The 24,413-nt window shown below is 44.3% G+C and overlaps 1 protein-coding gene across 5 annotated transcripts in view; it reads right to left on the bottom strand.

The window, feature by feature from the left end:
- Window positions 1-13,412: 13,412 nt before the first annotated feature.
- LOC135825798 (sushi, von Willebrand factor type A, EGF and pentraxin domain-containing protein 1-like) overlaps window positions 13,413-24,413 on the bottom strand; it is a 579,302-nt gene continuing 568,301 nt past the window's right edge. For all 5 annotated transcript variants that reach the window (XM_065338421.1, XM_065338424.1, XM_065338423.1 and 2 more), the window contains 7 exons: window positions 22,695-22,868; window positions 20,863-21,036; window positions 19,132-19,305; window positions 18,269-18,442; window positions 17,324-17,560; window positions 16,845-16,889; window positions 13,413-15,847 (listed from right to left, as the gene is read on the bottom strand). In XM_065338421.1, the coding sequence (XP_065194493.1) occupies window positions 14,460-15,847; window positions 16,845-16,889; window positions 17,324-17,560; window positions 18,269-18,442; window positions 19,132-19,305; window positions 20,863-21,036; window positions 22,695-22,868 (2,366 nt within the window). In that variant the 3' untranslated portion in view covers window positions 13,413-14,459. The remainder of the gene's footprint in view (window positions 15,848-16,844; window positions 16,890-17,323; window positions 17,561-18,268; window positions 18,443-19,131; window positions 19,306-20,862; window positions 21,037-22,694; window positions 22,869-24,413) is intronic.

Here is a 24,413-nt window from a genome sequence, read left to right on the forward strand (position 1 = left end):
CGCCGACTTCGCGACAAGATGCGTCGACAGCAAGAGACTCCTGAACAGGCATCCAGTCATCCAGTCGAAAAAACGTGATCTTGCCTGAACTTGTTTGGCGTGTGGTGGCTCCGATCCACAGGCGTAGGGCTGTCACAATGGCTGGCCATATCCGTGTCCCGTACCGTGCCAGCAAAGGCTACTTGTCACATGTTGAAAAGGGCTTTAAACTGCAGGATCACAACGAGGACGCGTAGTGCTGGGTAAAGCCAGGAGCGTAGACGAATCCGACAACCCGCTCTACGTCAGCAAGCAGTCCAACCACCCGCCTGGGATCACCAACAACATCCCTGCTGCTGTCAACAAGCGCCTTTCCGCTATATCGAGCGACGCGGAGGCATTCAACCATGCAGCCCCCGTGTACCAGACCGCATTAAAGGCCAGTGAATACACCGAAGTGCTGAGCTTTCAGCCCGAGGCACATGAGCACATGGGCAGGAAGAACCGCAGCCGGAAGATCATATGGTTCAACCCTCCCTACTCCAAAAACGTTAGCACAAACGTCGCTGGTAGGTTCCTGAGCCTTGTCTCCAGGCACTTCCCGAAAACATCCAAGCTCGGGAAGATTTTCAACCGTAACACTCTGAAAGTGAGCTACAGTTGCATGCCCAACATGGGAGCGGTCATCAGCAGCCACAACAAGAGCAACCTCCGAGAGCCAGAACAAACCAAGGCATGCAACTGTAGAATCAAGGAATCCTGCCCGCTGCGCGGAGAGTGCCAGACGAAGGAGATTGTGTATGAGGCCACTGCAGAATCTACCAGCAAGATTTACATCGGCCTATCAGAGACACCTTTCAAAGCCCGTCACGCCAACCACCTGACCTCCATGCGTCATGAAAAATACAAAAACAGCACTGAGCTCGCAAAACACGTATGGGAGCTGAAGAGCGAGGGAAAGCCGTTGACCATTACATGGAAGGTGCGGGAGAAGAGCCGATCATACAGATGTGAGTAAAAAAAATGCAATCTTTGTACCGCGGAAAAATTCCACATCCTGACTACACCCAAGAAGCTCCTACTCAACAAGCGGTCTGAGATGGTCTCGAAATGCAGTTGTTGTGTGTATATATATATATATATATACTCAATCTGCGGACAGAACTGTTTCGTCCTTTGTGGACTCGTCAGCGCAGCACAGAGGAAATGAGGCCGAACCTGATAGCAATGGAAATAAAAATTTCCAATCAGGCCCGAACGTACCTTGCCAGAGTGCTCAAACTGACAAGTCAGTGAGCTCTGCATAACGCAAACAGCAAAGGCACTACCCCACGCAAGAGTGCTCAACTGCTACAAGAGCAGGAGCGAAATACTCAATCTGCGGACAGAACTGTTTCGTCCTTTGTGGACTCGTCAGCGCAGCACAGAGGAAATGAGGCCGAACCTGATAGCAATGGAAATAAAAATTTCCAATCAGGCCCGAACGTACCTTGCCAGAGTGCTCAAACTGACAAGTCAGTGAGCTCTGCATAACGCAAACAGCAAAGGCACTACCCCACGCCAGAGTGCTCAACTGCTACAAGAGCAGGAGCGAAATACTCAATCTGCGGACAGAACTGTTTCGTCCTTTGTGGACTCGTCAGCGCAGCACAGAGGAAATGAGGCCGAACCTGATAGCAATGGAAATAAAAATTTCCAATCAGGCCCGAACGTACCTTGCCAGAGTGCTCAAACTGACAAGTCAGTGAGCTCTGCATAACGCAAACAGCAAAGGCACTACCCCACGCAAGAGTGCTCAACTGCTACAAGAGCAGGAGCGAAATACTCAATCTGCGGACAGAACTGTTTCGTCCTTTGTGGACTCGTCAGCGCAGCACAGAGGAAATGAGGCCGAACCTGATAGCAATGGAAATAAAAATTTCCAATATATATATATATATATAGAACAATAGAAGTATTTCTTGCGTCGGCAAAAAGTGCTCAATGTCCTAAGACAGAGCGGGGTTATACACTCAGACACAAAGGATCTCCAAGTTTCTCACTGTTGCTACTCTGAGTTTCGTGCAAAAGCACTCTTCAGGTGAAGAGTGCTTTTGCACGAAACTCAGAGTAGCAACAGTGAGAAACTTGGAGATCCTTTGTGTCTGAGTGTATATATATATATATATATATATTGGAAATTTTATTTATTTCGTTATGCAGAGCTCACTGACTTGTCAGTTTGAGCACTCTGGCAAGGTACGTTCGGGCCTGATTGGAAATTTTTATTTCCATTGCTATCAGGTTCGGCCTCATTTTCTCTGTGCTGCGCTGATGAGTTCAAAAAGAACGAAACAGCATGCTGTCCGCAGATTGAGTATTTCGCTCCTGCTCTTGTAGCAGTTGAGCACTCTTGCGTGGGGTAGTGCCTTTGCTGATTGCGTTATGCAGAGCTCACTGACTTGTCAGTTTGAGCACTCTGGCAAGGTACGTTCGGGCCTGATTGGAAATTTTTATTTCCATTGCTATCAGGTTCGGCCTCATTTTCTCTGTGCTGCGCTGATGAGTTCAAAAAGAACGAAACAGCATGCTGTCCGCAGATTGAGTATATATATATATAAATAGAGAGGTAGGCGAACAAAATTTATATACACACAACAACAAGGTTGTCAGTTTCATAATACCAAAAGCTTTTCACGCATTTTCATCAGTGGTTACATGGGAATGAGCAAGAACGAAAACGAAGCCAGAATTTATACTGGGGGTAGAGAATCAGCAAGAATATTCTTACGCGCCTCAAGTTCACACTACACTACCATAAGAATGTATGGAGCAGTGGAAAAATGCGGGAAACAACACATGAGGGGAATGCAGTACCAGAACAAACACGTGATAAAGTTGTCAGTCCGGTTGCAGCTTGAACAGCCGTAGCACCTTGATGTGCTTCTTTTGTCGACACAGTTCTGGCCTCAAACTGCGAATGTACAGCGCCTCCAGTGTGAATCGGTGCGCGCTGTTTCGGGCTGGTGTGATCACACTGAAGCTGCTGTTGCGTTCCTGTGGGATGCATTCAGGCTGCGCCTGCAAATGCTTTGTGATGGCGCTATCACTTGTTGCCACACGTTTGTCAGGCGGCTTCTTGTACAGCTTGTCTGGGATATGCTGCTTGATCCTTTCCGAGAATCGCTGACATGTCTCACCAACGTACGTCCGCTCACAGCGACACGCATACTTATAAATAAAATTACTATTTTCAAGAGTTGGTGAAACATCCTTCGCGATAGACCTGAATGCGGGTCTGGTTGTATAAATTACAATGGGGGATACTGTAGGATAGCAGTTCAAAATTGCAGCTTTAATCTTTTTGCGGAAGGCAATGCAATTTTGCCCTTTCCACGGCAATTTTGTGATAATACGCGTTGCAGGTTCAAGTTGTGCAGAAGCTGTATCTGGGCTAGGTTCAAGAACGCTTGTCATGACTCGCTTGAGTACTTTGAGTGGGTAACCGTTAGAACACAGAATATCCTCTAGCTTAGCAATTTCAGCTGATAATAGTGATGGTGAGCAGATGGTTTTAGCTCTAAAAGTTAATGATCTGATCAAATTGATTTTGTTTCTAGTGTCACAAAACGAGTCCCAGTGGGTGTAAAGACCTGTGAACGTCGGCTTTCTATATACTGTGGTGAGCAATTCTGTGGAAGAATGCTTAATCAATACATCAAGAAACGGCAATTCTCCATTATTCTCCTCCTCCATTGTAAACTGGAGAGCTGGGTGAAGATTATTTAAACGCTCAGAGAATTCCAATGCCAGTTTCCGGTTGTGAAATGCTGCGGATGTGTCATCCACATAACGCCTATAGAATTGGGGCCAATGACTGTCTGGAATTGTGTTCTCAAAATATCCAACAAAGATATTGGCTAGCACGGGGCCCAAGGGTGAACCCATGGCTACTCCGTCCCTCTGTGCGTACATATTGCCGTTGAAACTGAACTGCACGTCTGATGTGGCTTTGAAAAGCAGCTTCTTGAAAAGATCTTGGGGTCTTTGCGGGGCTGATATTTCATCATCATGGTTTAGCGACTGTATGCAGATATCTATTGTTTCCTTGAGAGGCACGTTTGTAAAGAGGCTGACTACATCGAAAGAGCACAGGAACAGCGATCCAGAGTTCTCTGCCTGCTGCTGGCCAAATTCCCGTACATCATCCACGAACTCGAATGTATCCTTAGTTGCGTGGGCGGAATATTTTTTCAGGACTGGTTTTAGTAATTCAGCTAACCACTTGGCCATTTCGTGTTGGGGAGCATTGATCATGGACAGGATTGGTCGAAGTGGCACGTCTTTCTTATGTATTTTCGGTACGCCATAGAGCACAGGGCGGCACGAGCCAACGGGTCGGATCCGGTCGTAATCTATATTGAGTATTTTCCAGCCTTTTTGTATCGCAATAGGTATGCCTGCAAGGCGCGTTCATCCAGGTAAGTGCGGTCATGCGTTTCCGTGGGTCCCAGGAGTTGAAACTTCGATGCATCAGCCAGAATAGCATTCATCTTGTAATTGTAATCACTTCGCTGCATTATCACCACTCCATTCCCTTTGTCCGGCCTGCTGATTATTATATCTTTGTCATTCTTTACTTTCCTGATGGCTGCCATATGCTTGTCGTTGAGGGGATAATCGGTTTTATCTGCTTTACTGTTACTAAACTCTTCTGCAAGATTCGCCAACGCTGCTTGACACGTATCCCTCTTGGCATCACTCACTGGTACGCAGCGCTCCAATTGATCATTTGTTAGTTCGAATTCTGCCTGCACAATCTCCTTGTCCATTCTGGAACTAGGGGGGACTCCAAAAAAAAGATTCACACTGGAGGCGCTGTACATTCGCAGTTTGAGGCCAGAACTGTGTCGACAAAAGAAGCACATCAAGGTGCTAGGGCTGTTCAAGCTGCAACCGGACTGACAACTTTATCACGTGTTTGTTCTGGTACTGCATTCCCCTCATGCGTTGTTTCCCGCATTTTTCCACTGCTCCATACATTCTTATGGTAGTGTAGTGTGAACTTGAGGCGCGTAAGAATATTCTTGCTGATTCTCTACCCCCAGTATAAATTCTGGCTTCGTTTTCGTTCTTGCTGATTCCCATGTAACCACTGATGAAAATGGGTGAAAAGCTTTTGGTATTATGAAACTGACAACCTTGTTGTTGTGTGTATATATATATATATATATATTTAAATAGAGAGGTAGGCGAACAAAATTTATATACACACAACAACAAGGTTGTCAGTTTCATAATACCAAAAGCTTTTCACCCATTTTCATCAGTGGTTACATGGGAATGAGCAAGAACGAAAACGAAGCCAGAATTTATACTGGGGGTAGAGAATCAGCAAGAATATTCTTACGCGCCTCAAGTTCACACTACACTACCATAAGAATGTGTGGAGCAGTGGAAAAATGCGGGAAACAACACATGAGGGGAATGCAGTACCAGAACAAACACGTGATAAAGTTGTCAGTCCGGTTGCAGCTTGAACAGCCGTAGCACCTTGATGTGCTTCTTTTGTCGACACAGTTCTGGCCTCAAACTGCGAATGTACAGCGCCTCCAGTGTGAATCGGTGCGCGCTGTTTCGGGCTGGTGTGATCACACTGAAGCTGCTGTTGCGTTCCTGTGGGATGCATTCAGGCTGCGCCTGCAAATGCTTTGTGATGGCGCTATCACTTGTTGCCACACGTTTGTCAGGCGGCTTCTTGTACAGCTTGTCTGGGATATGCTGCTTGATCCTTTCCGAGAATCGCTGACATGTCTCACCAACGTACGTCCGCTCACAGCGACACGCATACTTATAAATAAAATTACTATTTTCAAGAGTTGGTGAAACATCCTTCGCGATAGACCTGAATGCGGGTCTGGTTGTATAAATTACAATGGGGGATACTGTAGGATAGCAGTTCAAAATTGCAGCTTTAATCTTTTTGCGGAAGGCAATGCAATTTTGCCCTTTCCACGGCAATTTTGTGATAATACGCGTTGCAGGTTCAAGTTGTGCAGAAGCTGTATCTGGGCTAGGTTCAAGAACGCTTGTCATGACTCGCTTGAGTACTTTGAGTGGGTAACCGTTAGAACACAGAATATCCTCTAGCTTAGCAATTTCAGCTGATAATAGTGATGGTGAGCAGATGGTTTTAGCTCTAAAAGTTAATGATCTGATCAAATTGATTTTGTTTCTAGTGTCACAAAACGAGTCCCAGCGGGTGTAAAGACCTGTGAACGTCGGCTTTCTATATACTGTGGTGAGCAATTCTGTGGAAGAATGCTTAATCAATACATCAAGAAACGGCAATTCTCCATTATTCTCCTCCTCCATTGTAAACTGGAGAGCTGGGTGAAGATTATTTAAACGCTCAGAGAATTCCAATGCCAGTTTCCGGTTGTGAAATGCTGCGGATGTGTCATCCACATAACGCCTATAGAATTGGGGCCAATGACAACTTTATCACGTGTTTGTTCTGGTACTGCATTCCCCTCATGTGTTGTTTCCCGCATTTTTCCACTGCTCCACACATTCTTATGGTAGTGTAGTGTGAACTTGAGGCGCGTAAGAATATTCTCGCTGATTCTCTACCCCCAGTATAAATTCTGGCTTCGTTTTCCTTCTTGCTCATTCCCATGTAACCACTGATGAAAATGGGTGAAAAGCTTTTGGTATTATGAAACTGACAACCTTGTTGTTGTGTGTATATATATATATATATTTAAATAGAGAGGTAGGCGAACAAAATTTATATACACACAACAACAAGGTTGTCAGTTTCATAATACTAAAAGCTTTTCACCCATTTTCATCAGTAGATACATGGGAATGAGCAAGAACGTAAACGAAGCCAGAATTTATACATACATTCTTATGGTAGTGTAGTGTGAACTTGAGGCGCGTAAGAATATTCTTGCTGATTCTCTACCCCCAGTATAAATTCTGGCTTCGTTTTCGTTCTTGCTCATTCCCATGTATCTACTGATGAAAATGGGTGAAAAGCTTTTAGTATTATGAAACTGACAACCTTGTTGTTGTGTGTGTATATATATACACACAAGTGTGTGGGTACAGTGAGGGCTGCGTCCCACCCGCCTGTGTGGATTCACAGGAAGTGTGAGTTACGAGCTCAGTGGTTAGAGCATCGCTGGCTACAAGCGAGGGTCCCTGGTTCGAGTCCTGGTGGTGACAGTCGATTTTTTCTTCAGACTTTTCCCGTTTGTCTCTTTCCCTCAAAACCAGTTAATATTTTATGACTTGGGGCTCCCCGCGTGCTAGTTTGTACGTGAAGTGTGTGGGTACAGTGAGGGCTGCGTCCCACCCGCCTGTGTGGATTCACAGGAAGTGTGAGTTACGAAGTCTGAAGAAAACGTTGAACGGTCTCTACTTGGATGACGACTACACCATAGCTCAGTGGTTAGAGCATCGCTGGCTACAAGCGAGGGTCCCTGGTTCGAGTCCTGGTGGTGACAGTCGATTTTTTCTTCAGACTTTTCCCGTTTGTCTCTTTCCCTCAAAACCAGTTAATATTTTATGACTTGGGGCTCCCCGCGTGCTAGTTTGTACGTGAAGTGTGTGGGTACAGTGAGGGCTGCGTCCCACCCGCCTGTGTGGATTCACAGGAAGTGTGAGTTACGAAGTCTGAAGAAAACGTTGAACGGTCTCTGCTTGGATGACGACTACACCATAGCTCAGTGGTTAGAGCATCGCTGGCTACAAGCGAGGGTCCCTGGTTCGAATCCTGGTGGTGACAGTCGATTTTTTCTTCAGACTTTTCCCGTTTGTCTCTTTCCCTCAAAACCAGTTAATATTTTATGACTTGGGGCTCCCCGCGTGCTAGTTTGTACGTGAAGTGTGTGGGTACAGTGAGGGCTGCGTCCCACCCGCCTGTGTGGATTCACAGGAAGTGTGAGTTACGAAGTCTGAAGAAAACGTTGAACGGTCTCTGCTTGGATGACGACTACACCATAGCTCAGTGGTTAGAGCATCGCTGGCTACAAGCGAGGGTCCCTGGTTCGAGTCCTGGTGGTGACAGTCGATTTTTTCTTCAGACTTTTCCCGTTTGTCTCTTTCCCTCAAAACCAGTTAATATTTTATGACTTGGGGCTCCCCGCGTGCTAGTTTGTACGTGAAGTGTGTGGGTACAGTGAGGGCTGCGTCCCACCCGCCTGTGTGGATTCACAGGAAGTGTGAGTTACGAAGTCTGAAGAAAACGTTGAACGGTCTCTGCTTGGATGACGACTACACCATAGCTCAGTGGTTAGAGCATCGCTGGCTACAAGCGAGGGTCCCTGGTTCGAGTCCTGGTGGTGACAGTCGATTTTTTCTTCAGACTTTTCCCGTTTGTCTCTTTCCCTCAAAACCAGTTAACGATTATAGTTGCAATTGCAGCTTTCTCTTGGCGTGGTGTGATCAGTGCAGTTCCAAAGGGTTAATATATATATATGTATACACACAACAACAAGGTGGTCAGTTTCATAACACTAAAAGCTTTTCACCCATTTTCATCAGTAGATACATGGGAATGAGCAAGAACGAAAACGAAGCCAGAATTTATACTGGGGGTAGAGAATCAGCAAGAATATTCTTACGCGCCTCAAGTTCACACTACACTACCATAAGAATGTGTGGAGCAGTGGAAAAATGCGGGAAACAACACATGAGGGGAATGCAGTACCAGAACAAACACGTGATTATGCTAACTAATATTGAAAAAGACGTACTGTGCAGGGGCTTGAAGTTTGGAGTCCCCCCCAGTTCCAGAATGGACAAGGAGATTGTGCAGGCAGAATTCGAACTAACAAATGATCAATTGGAGCGCTGCGTACCAGTAAGTGATGCCAAGAGGGATACGTGTCAAGCAGCGTTGGCGAATCTTGCAGAAGAGTTTAGTAACAGTAAAGCAGATAAAACCGATTATCCCCTCAACGACAAGCATATGGCAGCCATCAGGAAAATAAAGAATGACAAAGATATAATAATCAGCAGGCCGGACAAAGGGAATGGAGTGGTGATAATGCAGCGAAGTTATTACAATGACAAGATGAATGCTATTCTGGCTGATGCATCGAAGTTTCAACTCCTGGGACCGACGGAAACGCATGACCGCACTTACCTGGATGAACGCGCCTTGCAGGCATACCTATTGCGATACAAAAAGGCTGGAAAAATACTCAATATAGATTACGACCGGATCCGACCCGTTGGCTCGTGCCGACCTGTGCTCTATGGCGTACCGAAAATACATAAGAAAGACGTGCCACTTCGACCAATCCTGTCCATGATCAATGCTCCCCAACACGAAATGGCCAAGTGGTTAGCTGAATTACTAAAACCAGTCCTGAACAAATATTCCGCCCACGCAACTAAGGATACATTCGAGTTCGTGGATGATGTACGGGAATTTGGCCAGCAGCAGGCAGAGAACTCTGGATCGCTGTTCCTGTGCTCTTTCGATGTAGTCAGCCTCTTTACAAACGTACCTCTCAAGGAAACAATAGATATCTGCATACGTAGGAGTCAGTATAGAGTCCATGCACTATATGATGATGACCCCTCCTTGTTGTCTCACTTCCAGCTACCCTCTTCCCAAAGCAGTCGTCACCCTTCATCCATAATTCTTCCTAAAGCTGGCGCCTACTTTCGTAAATCAACCCTCTTTTCTTTGAGTGTTGCCTGGAATAAACTTCCTGAAGATATTCGTTCACTCTCTACGACAGCGAAATTTAGTATTGCTGTTCGTCGGTATCATTCGCAATCTATGTTTTCTTTGAAAGGTATTCCTGACTTTTGTGTCTAGGCTAACCACATCTATGATAGTTTCAATAGTTTGTGTATATGTCAGTTATAGTAGTCCGCAATGTTGCTTTTCTAATTCTCACTATGATTAGCATGCAATGTACTACCCGAAGTACTGAATTTACTTCTTTTGTACTAATGTATCTTCTACTTATTCTCCCTTACGAACATACTTTCTCATTTTCCATACTTACTTAGGAGACTCCCTTCTATAGGCATCTATTTAATTGCCTCTGGAGGATCCGTGAAATAAAAATCAATCAATCAAAAAATGATGTCCAGCACCCTATATAGAGTCCATTGGTCCAAATCCACTATACAGAGTCCAGGAGTCCACTCAGTTTTGATCAGCTTCATCATATCCTGCCGCGCAATCCCCTATAAGGAGTACCCTTTTTCCACAAGTCCCCTATTCACAGTCCAGGAGTCCTGTTTATCCAGTCACGCCGTTCTGTGTGTACGTGTTGTGCCCGAAAGAGAACAAGCACATTTTCAGTTTTGCTTGCCTCGTGGCAGCGCATTCCTTTCTTCACTTCAGCCATGGCTAGCTGCCAGTTCTGCTGTGCAGTTGCTGACAGTAATCTGCCTCTAGGTAACCAAGGAGGATAAGGACACGTTCAAAATCAAATCTGGAAAGCGTCTTGTGGTTCTCTGAAGACGTTTCATCAGTGCGCGGGATGAAAACAGAAATTGCAGAACGAGAAAAGTTCAGCACAGTTCAAATCTGACGAGTCAGGTACACTGACACTCTCTTTCGTTCGACGCCACAAGGATTCCCTGTTTGGCTGGCCATTGCTGCCAGTAAGACGTTTGAACGGTTTCATCAGAGCGAGGGATGAAAGCAGAAACGGAGAAAGAGAAATGTTCAGCACAGTTCCAATTTGACGAGTCAGATACACTGACACTCTCTTTCGTTCGACGCCACAAGGATACCCCTGTTTGACTGGACAAGAGCTGCCTGTACCACCGTGTCAAAAGGCTGTCCAACTACATGGCAGGACGAAGACTGAGGTAAGGAAGCTTTTACTCGTTTCGATTGGTCTGCTGTTCTGTCGTTATGCTTGAATTTTTTTCCATTTTCAAGGAGCGTATCGCGTTTGTTTGATGTTGCTTGAATGAATGCCCTAAAAGTAATCAACCACTTCGTAATAGTCTTCAAGGACTGCAAGGACTTTGCACCAATCGTATACGATCGTCTAGCAATCATCAATTATTATAATTATTTCATGAGAAATGTATTTTTATCCCTGTGTTAATTATGTGAAACTCCACGACACTCTTCCTCTAGTATGATGTCAAATACAATGGGATTCACAAACGCAGTGCCAGTGTACTAGTAGTAGTAGGAGGATTGCTTGTTTGCCAATGACAAGAAAAAGCTTCTCAAGCTAATACTCGTATTCCCTGAAGTAACCGTTTTGATGTCACGCACATGACATTGTGATGTTGGTGTGCCCTGTGCGTCTTGAGTGTGCACAAACGATCTTATTCCTCGTATTACTAATAGATTATTGTTCCCACCATCACCTGTTCACAGGTCTTTGAGTGGATTGATTTTCATTGAGCATCACATTCGTTGAGAACTTGGTTGTTGTGTGCTCCCATGCATCATTACGGTAATAAGCGTATCCGTGTGCTGCCTATTTGTTGCAGGTGTGCTGATCTTCAGAAGCTTGCGGAACTGTGTGCTGCTGAACATTTGTATGGCCATGAGCAAGGGTGAAGCTTGCTATTGCACTCTCAGCATGTGCTAGTATTATGCTGACCACTGCACTATGTTACTCTCTTACACTACTACGTGTATGTAAACGTGCATGTACCCGTCCCTGTATGCATTCGTTTCGTATAATATTTCTTATCCCTCTTGACTTTACGTGTAAATGGGTGGACGTTTGTACGGCTGTTGGAGTTGCGCGTGTATTGTGTCTCTACTCTTTTCTTGGTGTTTTCTTGGCGCTGTGTAAGTTTGTGTGTGTGTGTGTGTGTGCCCGCGCGTGCGCGCGCGCGCAATAATTTGAAAACAAATAATTAATCCTGGGCTCTCCATTATTCTCTTTCGATTCTTTTTTTTCTAGGTATTTTCTTGGCGTTGTGTGGGTGTGTGCATGTGTGTGTGCGTGCACAATAATTTGGCAACACTACATGATTGAGATATTTTAATTTGCAGCGTCTGCGAAGAGACCACTTGATTTGAGGATGCTGTTTGTAGGCTTTTTCATGTAATGAAGTGGCTGCAGCGGCGCCTCAATACATATTTTTTCTTGAGAAGTGAATGATGTAAAGGATTAAAGGGAGAGGCCGTTCTCTGGTTAATATTCACTGCTTACAGCAGATCCTATGTCTAATTTCGAACTCCTTAGGGGATGCTTAATTGGCTGGACTTTATACAGAGTGTTGTCCACATAAAGAATCTTTAATCTTTATAGTTGATTTCAAAGTTTGGACTCCGTACAGTTGATTTTGGACCAATGGACTCTATATAGGGGTGAAGCCAATTGGCTGGACTCTATACAGGGAGTGATGTCCATCTAAACTTTGAGCTCACAGTTGATTCCAAGTTTGGACTCTGTACAGTGGATTTTGAACCAATGGACTCTATATAGGGGTTGGACATCATATAGGGGCTGGACGCTCTACTGAGTCCAACATATATGAACTGTCTCACAAAATATGCGGAAATATGCACAAGCATATTTGGTCGAGGCCTCCAACCAGTTTATGGTTGTAGTCAGGAGCACTACCCGTCCTCGCCTTGTAACATGCTGTCAAAATAAAAAAACGTATTAAACTACCCAGCAAGGCTTCTGTGTATATACTTGGTACAATAGCGGAGTCCTCCGGATCGATAGAGTGCTCAGTGCGGAAGCAGAGCAGTAACACACGAGTCACAGGAAAACCACGCGTCCTGATTGTCGTAACTTAAAGTTTCATGCCATATAGCAATCTTCAGTTGTCTGAAGATTCCTATATGGCATGAAACTTTAAGTTACGACAATCAAGACGCGTGGTTTTCCTGTGACTCGTGTACTTGGTAGAATATGTATGCGTGCTAAGTGTATCTAGGGAAGGCATGCAGCACAGGGAGATAGTGCGAGTTCGAACCTAGGTTATGCGTTTAAAAGATAGAATAAACGAAATAAGCTACTGTCATATCAAACTTGATACGAGAGGGCTTCTGCATTCGTGATAGTTGCTAATAGTAACGAGAGTGCTCGAAAGCTCAGGGGCCAGGGCCCACACCATGTTTTTCTGCCTAAATCATCATGCATGTTATTCGAGCTGATGGAAACAACCATCGGCTAAATCATTGTATTGCCAAGAGGCATCCATCGATTCGAATACCATTCATGAAGACCTAGGCCAAAAATATTGGAAGGGCCCTGATATTTCAAGCTCTCTCCTTTTGCCAGCATCTTCAACTTGGAGTCATGTTGCTGGTGTGATGCGGTCGCCCAGACAGCGCATCTAGTGGAGGTGGATTTGCTTTAAGGTCCATAGCCTCATCAAAGTAATACCGGTAATTTTCGTTTTTTTCCCAACACCGAGACCACTCTAACATCCATCACACTTTTTGTCATGTTGCTCACACTTTCGGCTCGTGATATAGAAGGCGTAGTCACACTGACTTTTTTTGTAATTTTCACTCAAACGTTGTGTACGTGGCTATCAAGATAATACAAAAGAGCAATTTTCACCAAAAAATATTTTTTGGGAAGTTTACCTGTAGGTCTATCTTGCTGATCAGGGGTCCAATTATGAAGCCCACTGAGAGAAAGAGACTCTGATATCACAGATAGATAGATGGATGTGGAGTTAGTCCACTTTCAGGAATTTACCTAGAAACGTTGTGATAATAATAAGCATAACATACTTTGGTGGAAAGCCGAGGATAAATTTGAAGAAAAATAGAAGAAGAGCAACAAGCTTCGCAGTAATGTCCACGGGCACCACCAGGTACTTGACAATCAGGTCATGCAATAACATTGCACATCACTGAACTGTACTAACGTTCCACAACCTGCCAATTAGCTCTAGAACGTCTTGAATTCACACTCTAACAGCTTTCCAACTTGGAAGGTTACAACGACATTGAACTTTCCATTGTTGAAATGCTGTTATAGTGCGCATCTAAGATGCGCTAGAGCTGTGTGGCAGTTAGCTATAGAACTTCACTACTGTTGATCAGAGTTGTGCAATGTTACTCGTGAGATTATTGCCAAGTAACTAGCGATGTTTAGCGGACATCATAGTGATGATAACCGGGGTGTGTGCGTGTGTGTGTGGGGGGGGGGGGGGGAGGGGGGGGGATGAACAATGGATGAAGAAAAACATGACGGAACAATATCAGCTAGGTGTGATTCAGATAGTATTCCTGCAGCTGTAGGTACCTAAAGGAACAGAACGTCGATTGTGCAGGTGTCCAGTTGCAGCGAGCAAAGAAAATGAAAATAATAACAGTTCGAGTTGCTTTCCATTGGCCGCTTGGTTGGCTTGCCGGATAACAATCCATAAAACATCCATGTCTTGCCGTTTCAAACACCATTCATATGGAGCTTGTCCAGAATTAATGTTTCTGTTGATACATTTTCCAATAATTCGTATTCAATGTCTCTGCCCCCGCTCCCTTTCAGAATCACAGTTGCCGTAAATATGTTTGCCGATCATTCGTAGAAAATGTCTGTGCCTCCACTCCCTTCCTGGGCCGCATCATTCGCTTCGTACACTTGATCGTCAGGCTTGTCCGAGGCCACTTCGCCGTAAAGCGATTCTTCATTAGGGATCATTTCGCTGTTCGCGGGCAAATGACCATTGGGATTTCTTTGACCGGCTTCAATCAAAGCACTTCCAATATCAGCTTGGCTCATTGGCCTGGTAACGTTGATTTGGTCTACTCCAGCCTCTTGCATGTATACAGTGTCAACATGCTGTGTGCTGTGTTGCGTAGGCGCTTCAGCCACTTCGGACAACTCATCACACAGAACTTCACCGTAAAGCGAACCAACGCTGGAAGTGATTGTCAATTGTGATTTTCTCGAGTGAGGCAATGTTGCACTGGTGGCATCCTCATAATTGCTGCTGTTTTGATCCGCCGTGAATCCGGCTGCCGTAGGATTTATTGTACTCGCTATGCTGGCTAGATGGCTGGCTTGAGAGCCCTGGGCCTGATAAGTTGTGTTGTCATCAGAACCAGTCTCATACACACTGTATGTAGTTTCGCGTACTTTGCCCGGTATTTCTCCAACTCCATCGACATCAAATCTGTCCTCAACCACGTCACGGTATAATGACTCGTCTGATAATGTGGCTTCAATTTCTGGCAGGCGCGCATCAGGAGTGGCTATGTTGACGGCCACGTCGCTGGAGTGGTGCATAGCACCTTCGGAAAGTTGAAAGGCACATTCGTTTTGGTTCACAGATGCACTAAGCCCACCTACTGGCATGCACTCGTATGTACAATCTTCGTTGTCATGATCATCACCACTGAGATTATTTTCATCCACTGAGGTAAACAACTTCTCGTTGCTTCTAGCTTTCTTCAGGCTGTATGCGGCACATTTGTTTTGGTTCACAGATGCACTAAGTCCACCTACTGGCATGCACTCGTATATACCATCTTCGTTGCCATAATCATCACCACTGAGACTATTTTCATCCACTGAGGTAAACAACTTCTCGTTGCTTCTAGCTTTCTTCAGGCTGTATGCTACAGTTTCATCTAGTTCATAAGCATCAAACACAGTCTCCTCATTGATTGGGTCTGTAGCACCAGACACATATGGATTTTCTGGTTGGTTACTCGCCGTCGGTTCATTGCTGTAGGTCTTGATGTTGTCGGCAGTACTGCTGTCTGCTCCGAGCATGGTGGTGTTGGTGTAGGCTTCCTGTGGCGCCTTGCTGTCCTTTGCAGTGGATGGTGGACCAGAGTAACCTGGAGTGACAAGCTCAATGCTGATCTTCTGCTTCTCCTTGTTCATGTACTGAGCAGTGTCATATTCAGATGAAGCCCCCCAAAGACGCCTTACTTTTTCGCCAGTTCTTGTCGTGAGATCTAAGAAAAATGAATAGAAATCCCAGACAACAATGTTAGAGTCAGACCGGACCGAGAAAGTCAATTCACCTAATTGTGCCTTCTGTTTTTCTGGTGCATGCTGCAATCCGCAAGATATGAACTGGGAATGCTAACCTTTTCAGCACTGTTAGTTACCTAGAAAGTGTTTCATTTTTAGAAGTTATGCTTGATAAGAAGAGCCCAGGAAGTATTTGAAGGAAAGAAGAAAGATCAAGGAACTACAACTTACTCTATGCTGACCACTAGAGCCACCAATCACTGGGCAATTAGCTCATGTGATAACATTGCAGGACACTCGCCCACCGTACCCACATTATAAAACTAACTGCCAATCAGCTCTACTAGCCTCTAGCACATCTTGGATGCGCACTCAAAATGCATTCGAACTTGGAAGGGTCTGAGTAATAGTACTAGCATAGAAGGGAAAGGTGCACGCAACCCAGTCAAGAACGGGCTGAACATCTTTGTATCAAATGCCGCAAAGGTTTTGTGGTATGTTGCTATGCGTCCGTGAATCATGGTCTGAGGGTATTGCCGAATGATCTTGCCAGTATCAACATCGACATACATGTACATTCACCAACGTTCTCCACAGCTGAGACGTTCAGTTTTTGCTTGTCTGGGTTGCGCACAACTTCCCCTCCTATGTTAGTACATTACTTGACCTTGGGACCTTCCAAATTTTATAGTAGTTTGAGGATGCGTCCAAGACATGCTAGAGCTGATTGGCAGTTATTTCCATAAGCTATTGCAAAAGCTGATTGTTCAGCAACTGGTGGTGGTGGTGGTGGTGGTGGTGGTGGAAAGTAGCGGAACTTGTAGTTCCTTGGTCCTTTTTCTCTCCTGTAATGTAAAATCTATCTATTTCGCAAATTGTATTTGACTATTAAATTTTGCATCTGCCCGATGTTATCTTCATACATGCGGAAAAACTGCCTTTGTCATGGATTGTAACATGGAAGTTGGGCTTTCTTACTTTGCATCTGTTCGCTAACATCGACGCCAGCACGAGTTGCGTAAACTGTAACAAGACAGAAGCAAAAATGCGAAAGGTTAAGTTATAATGCTTCAAAAATAATAGCCAATTTATTAAGCATACTTCCTCAGAGTGACACATCAAGGCATTGAACAATTTTTAAACACTAGCTTCATTTTACTTTAGTGATTTCAATTCAGTGGCACTGTTGATATGCCTTCGGATGAAACCTTCTCATCTCGTGCTCACTTGTGAATGATGGTTTCAATGGGAACCTTTTCTGAATTCTCTGTACACAGCCTTTTGCAGAAATCGCAAACGAGAATTACAACTCTATCAGACTAACGAATGTTTTCTTCTATCTCACATACAGCAGGCTACAGATAATAGCTAATGAGTTTTGCAACCCGAGCAGTAGCAGAATTGTTTCTGCATCCCCAGACTAATGCTTCCCTGACATAAAGGATATAGTATCTTACTCGAAAACTGGTCCATTGCATTCTGCTTTGATTGTACAAGCTGTTCTTTTACGGTTTGCATTTGTCCTTTCGCTGTCTCTAGCTTTATCTTGGCAGTCTTCAGCTTTTCAGGCCGATAGCGTTGCAAAACGAGTAGTATAAGAACAGCACCAGCAAGCAGAAGACCTATGCCAACTGACACACCCACTGTAAAAGCCGAACCGCTGGGCCCTGATTCTCCTGAATCTGCTGACATCACTACAGCAAACAACAGAAAAGTCAAAACAAAAATACAGGAATTCTGCTTGCAATCAAGGCCTGGTTCTCACTGTTCCTATATCAGACCACTGTACTCGGCCTGCCTGTACTTTTAGTTCTCTTTAGTATTGCTCAATCCAATGAGCAGCGTCAGCAGAGTTAGAACATTCACAATGAAAATCCTACTAAAAAAATGTTCCCTGTTGGACTGGACAGTGGGTCACCTGGTGGCTCATTCTTACTATGAGAGGAATGTCTTCATAGCTTATTTTTACCTTTTTACGTCCTATTTTAGATTTTAGAGTCGCCCTTGTGATTATGAGCGCCTCCTTCATGTAGAATGCTAGTCTTGAGCAGTCAGTTGCTGTAGGATAATAGAGTGCATAGAGTTCTGCAATATTTCCTTGAAGCGACCCACCAGGAAACGTATCTGCATACTTGTAGACAGAATGTTCAAGAGCCTGAAGGTTATCCTAATTCTAATTATAACTACATATTTGGGTGCCCACAGATATTTTTCCAGCTTCCCAGCATGAGTGTTTCTCAAGGATAGCATTTGCCGAGACGAGGTAATAAAATCTATTTCCATACGTTTGCCCGCTCAAGATCAGAATAAGGGTGATACCTAATTGTTTGAACTGAATGTGGGGTCGCTAAACTACCCCAGTTAGACATGAACCCACATTGCAAACACAATGGTGAACTTACCTTGACAAAATGGCAGGGGTGCAGACCAGTTTCCATGCTCCGTGCATACACTGATATCAGAACCATTCATTCGAAATCCTTTTCGACAGGAGTATAGAACTTCATCCCCGTAAAGCAAACCATCCAGTTCCCTAGTGCCATTAGCTGGTGTTCCTGGATCTTGACATTCGTTTACTGCGAGAGAAAAAGAAAAAGACAAAATTTAGGCTGGCATTTGAGTATCATGGAGGAAAGCTGCATTACATATCAATAATTGTGTCAAGAACTCTTTGGAAAGAGCAAGTATGAACTGGGATGGAGAGCTAAGGATCAAAAAATGAATCAAGGAACTACAAGTTACACTATAATGTCTACTAACACCACCAGTTACTAAACAATCAGCTCATGTGATAACAATGCACGACTCTGACCGACGGTACTGGCGTTCTACAACTAACTGGCTAACAGCTCTAGCACATCTTCCCCTCCTTATGTTATTTCTATAACCTACAGCAATGAACCGACGACGTGTAAACAACCAGAAAATCCATAATGTGTCTGGTGCTACAGACCCAATCAATGAGGAGACTGTGTTTGATGCCTATGAGCTGTTGGATTGTGCATCCAAGATGTACTAGAGCTGTTAGCCAGTTAGTTGTAAAACGTCAGTACTGTCGGTCAGTGTCATGCAATGTTATTGCATGAGCTGATTGTTTAGTAACTGGTGGTAATAGTAGACATTATAGTGTAACTTGTAGTTCTTTGCTCCATGTTCATTATATAAAGAGAAAATAACATTGGTTACTGATAGTGCAAAAGACTGACATCTAAAAAGCATCCTTTTAAATTGTTTGTTCCAAAACGACATATAGACTAGAGCTTACTTTCACAAGTGGGCTTATCAGGAATCCATGTCTTGTCTCCAGAACAGACCCTAAAGACAGAGCCGTTAATATTGTAGCCAAGGTCACATTTGTATGCAACAGTGCTGAGGTAGGAGTAGCCTTGCAGAAGACGTATGCCATTCTCCGGAGGGCCGGGGTCGGAACAATGCTTGACTAAAATGGTCACACAAAATGGCAAGATAAATCGATGTATAGACGGCCAGGCAAACAGTTAGAAAGTGATTATATTTATTTGAAATTATGCATGAAATGGTAAAAGCAAACAGATTGGTCTAGAGTGCAATGTGGTGGTGTGGTATATTAGAACCCTTGATACCCACCCTTGTTACTCTGAGTTTCTTAGCGATCTGGTTTGGGGTGGAAGGTGCAGTGTTACCAGCTCAATAAGTTTGAGTTTGTATTTGGCCCAAGCTATCTCGTCCTTCCACTAGACCTTTTATTTGCAAGATATTGGCATGCACTTGCTATGAATCTGTTACAGCGTGTCCAGATTCTTTCTCCGTCATTGGAATCAGCCAAAAAGCCAAAAGCTGGTGCTTTTCCTCCAGTTACATGTAGTGAAAAGTAATCTGCCTTATACCTCATTCCATATTCACCCACATACAATTGGCCATCCACATAAGTGGTGAATATTGCTGAATATTCACCGCTTATATTCACCACTTACCTCATATTCACCACTTATATTCACCACTTCTCGATAATTACTGTAAGTGTAAAGAGAGCAGTACTCGGTGCTGCGCTTCACTCCTCTTCAGTCAGCGCACCGGGGCTGCCGAGCGCCCTAGAAAAAATTTCTACGCTAACTTCTGTAAACAGGACTTCTCAGAGTACAAACGAACTTCCTTACTTGCCATTGCCGCTGGATCCGCATGTTACCAGGTGCTGACAGGTCACCGACATACAGTGAGCATCTTCACAGACGGAGCTTTCCAGCAAGCAAACAAGGTTTTGGACGCTCAACATATCAATGGCCTGATGATTGCGGATCAAGTGGCAAGCCATGAATTTCGTTTGTACTCAGAATAGCCCTGTTCACGGACGTTAGCGTAGAATTTTCCTATGGTATACAACAGCTCCGAAGTGCTGCCTGAAAAGAAAAGAAGTGAGGGTAGAACCCCTTGGCTAGCTGTTTATAAACCGACTCCCGAATTGGTGCGACGATCGCGGATTGGTCAAATTTTCGCGTGAAACGAAACCTCTCTCGGATTGGTCAAATCTTCGCGTGAAACGAAACCTCTCTAATGATTGGCTCCCGCCACAAAGCTGCACGAGCGTGTTCTCCATGGTGATTGGCACGAGCGTGTTCTCCAAGGTCGTCACCTCCCATGCCACATGCACCAGTACGTGTAGACGATCGATTGAACAAGATTCTGAACACGCCGCCCTCCGATTCATGCAAGAACATGCCAGTGGGTTTACGATACTGAAGCAACAGCGATACATTAGTTCTGCGTACATGTACATGTATGACCAACCGGACTCGTTTGTGAGGTTTTAGGGATGAGAGGGTGACTATGGAGAGGTATAAGTCTAATATTACCTTCAGCCTCGTGAATATGGGCGAATATTCACTAGTTATACAAACCTCGGCTTCGCCTCGGTTTGTATATTAGTGAATATTCGCCCATATTCACTTCGCCTCGGTTTGTATATTAGTGAATATTCGCCCATATTCACTATACACATAGTGTGCAGGTTTACACTCACCTTCACATTTTGGAAGGTCTGAAGTCCAATTTCCCTCCTCCGTGCAATTGATTGAAGGCGAGCCGATTAGATAGTACCCGGTATCACAGTTATAGTTTGCAGTGCTCTCATAGGTCAAGTCATGTGAGTCCTTAGAGCCATGGTCTGGAGTGCCTGGATCGCGGCATTCAACGACTGTAAAGATCAACCGACAAGCAAAATAATGAATGTGATGTTTACGAAAGACACGAGGGCCGATCTCAGATCAGTATGGTGTTAACGAGGCAGGCAGGCATCGTGGGATGGTCTAAGATCATGATTGAGAAACAGAGGGTGCCAGATTCTAGTCCTCTTAGGAAGCTGCAGGATTTTTTCGAGCCGTGCTGTGACCCATAATTCAATGGGAACTCGTGGTCTGGCACGAGGGAGCGAATTGAAGTCACTACCAGCCATTCAAATATCGATCCACGTGGATCGATGCAGTAGGCAATCACTAAGTATTTCGTCACACGCTCAAATATTGTCGGATCATTACAAATGAGGGCTATACACCTTCAGGAAGACCTTGGCTATCGACTGCAACTATCTATTTCACTTCTTGGTGCATAATTGGCGCACGACAAAGCTCGAAGCTAGTGCGCGATCAAAAATGCGCATTCAATAATTTCGCGTTGCCGTCACGCTGAGAATAACTCTGATTGTAGGCACTTTCCCAAGAACTTCGTCTGGTTTCTGTGAGCCACGATCGGTGAGCCGCTCGTGACAGATCGCGCTGCGCATATTTGTTTGAGTTTGAAAACGTATTCTTCAGCACGGCGCGGCACACACGAATGGCGCTTGGTGCTGTAGATTCTACGAGCGCATAGCTGCCATCAATAGCTTTCCAGGGAGTGGTTGTTTGTGAGGAATGGCCGAAGGAGAGCAGAAATATTACAAAATTTGTATATTAATTTTGTAGACTTTGAATTGACTCAATAGCGAAAACAATGAGTCATGAAAGGGTCAAGAGAATGAACAATGAGCAAGGGGGTGTGTAGATTCACGAAAAAAGCGAACAGCTTCAGAGAGCTTCAATTGCATGGCATAATTGGCACTATACAGCACAGAGAATAGCATATTCTGGTAACCAATGTCCCATTGCGCTTCACTGTTACCAATGTGAGGAGGGAGGGAGAGAAATGACTCTTCCCTTTTCTAGTCACGAATCCGGGATTATAGAATATGTTATTGGTCTGCAACCATTTTTATTGTTATTTTTATTAATTGCAACATGTCAAGACATATACTAATGTGAAGAGGGTGGGTGGCAGCCAACCATGGTGATAAAGATAAGCAGGGGTTATGAGGGAAAATGAAAGGGTTGCAAAAGCAACAGGAACAGCAACTTCGTCCATGGCACATCTGATTCACTGCATGGCGAGTGTCAATACTGCTCAGAGCCACGTTTGCATGTAGCCAAAGATTGTAATGGAGACAGTACATAGAGCATATACGAGCTTGGTCTGTCACGTTCCACAAGGCAAAGGACAAGAAAGAGAGAGAGAGAGAGAGAGAGAGAGAGAGAGATAGAGAGAGAGAGAGGGGAGAGAGAGACAGAGATCCTTGCTCCTTTTAAGGGATTATAAATTGTCATCCGCTGTTGAACTTTATCATTGTAGCCTGGTTAAAAACATAAAAGATAGTACATGTTCATATAATTGAAGCCCACGGTACAAGTCCTCTGTGATCCTCACGCCCAGTTTTATCCAATTTTATCTCAGCAGGACCAAGATCAAAGCCCAGATAACCATTCAGAAAGAAGCAGCACCAAGTAGTGACTTTGAAATATATAAAGTTAAGATCCCTAAACTTACTGTCACATGTTGGTGCAGAGGTCGACCATCGACCAGTCTCATGGCATTCACTATCCTTCGTGCCATTGATCTCATACCCAATGTCACATGAATAATTGACGGTTTTACCATAGGAAAGATCAGTGACCACTCTGGATCCATGTGTTGGCGCTATTGGGTCGGGGCAAGTTAAAACTAAAGAAACAACCAAACGAGCATTGAGAGAATATAAGGTGAAATCTCTGTGAACTCAAATTCTGAGCCAAAGAAATACTTCGATACTAATATTAGAGCAGTGCAACAAAAGGTTACAGCATTGGAGCCCACCAAATATACCACCAATTGAACAGTCAGGAGACATTGCAATAGTCTTGTTTTAAAACGTGAATAAGCGAATTGCCCAGACCATTGGTCAGACCTGGCTCCATAGTGGTGGTAAGTGTATCAGCCAGACGGTCGTGGTTCATCAGCATGATCGGCAGCCATCTCTGCTATGCTTCTACCGCTTTCAATCCTTGCAACACAGTGCAGTTGTTGGATCTCTTTGTCAAGATAATCAAATATGGATTTCACGCTGTTTTCCGTCTACCACCCCACCATCCCCTCTTCTCTGATCTTCTCATCCATGCTGAGATATATTCAAAAACTATTACTTTTTGTTCACAGATGTCTTGGTGGTGAATTGATCATTAGTCTTTTCAAAACTTTCTTTGATTTGGTCAATGGCCGTGTTACGCATGGTCAGGCTTCAAATCCACTGTTCACTTCATTGGTAGTGTGTACTGGAACTGCCTGCCGCGAGATGTACGCTCCATTGCAATTCCTTCTGCAAAGCAATCACAAATGATATCTTAAAACTCTCTTACACTCTCTACACATCTCAAAGCCTCATAACTGTCAACATTCCCTCCACCCTGGAACGTTTGCACCCGCTGCATCATTTTCATGAAACACTTCACCACATTCAAATTTGCTGCTTCAAGTACTCTCTTATTTCTCATTGCACTTTAAATTGGTAGGGTAGATAGTTCCGCGTTCGATATTGAATATTTGTTTTACATATTTTTATTCTAGTCGGTTTGATTTTGATTTTTTACCATATTTTTTATTCTATTTCATATTTTTCATTCGTTTTCGGTTTTATCTATTCACTGTAATAAGATCGCTATATCTCACAGTCAGGATTCATGAGGTTATCACTACCACATTGATTTGTTTCCATCTTCTCTTTGTGCCTGGTTCAAGTCCTGCCTGGGAGCGTTTTTTCCAGCCGTGTTGCTACCAACAGTCAACTGGGAACTTGTGGCCAGGCACAAGGGGTACATGGATGCAGCTAATGGGGTCGTTCTCGGCACTTGTGCCAGTGGTTGTGAGACTTATCTACTCACCCCACCGTTAGGCTCTGCATCTGCCGCAAGGGGTTACGGGGTGTTAGCGGCCGTCGTGAGTTCCCTTCGGGAACGGACACGATAATTTACTTTTTTTCTCTTTGTGCCGTGTTCATGATTGCATTTTCCTCTTTCTCCTTTTCTTATATCACTATCTTCATCATTTTGCAAGAACGATGCCAATACGCACAGTGAGAAGGCCGATTTTGCCTGTGATTATGGCGAAGTAAAATTAACAAAAACAAACATACAAACAAGAACAATTCCCCAATGCCCAGTAACAACAATCCAACTTGGTCAGCTAAATTATATCGAGGATAGAATATAAAAAGAAGAGTAAGAAAATGTGGTC

This window comes from Sycon ciliatum, chromosome 10 (assembly GCF_964019385.1).
Source record: "Sycon ciliatum chromosome 10, ocSycCili1.1, whole genome shotgun sequence".
In the NCBI taxonomy this organism is placed as follows: domain Eukaryota; kingdom Metazoa; phylum Porifera; class Calcarea; order Leucosolenida; family Sycettidae; genus Sycon; species Sycon ciliatum.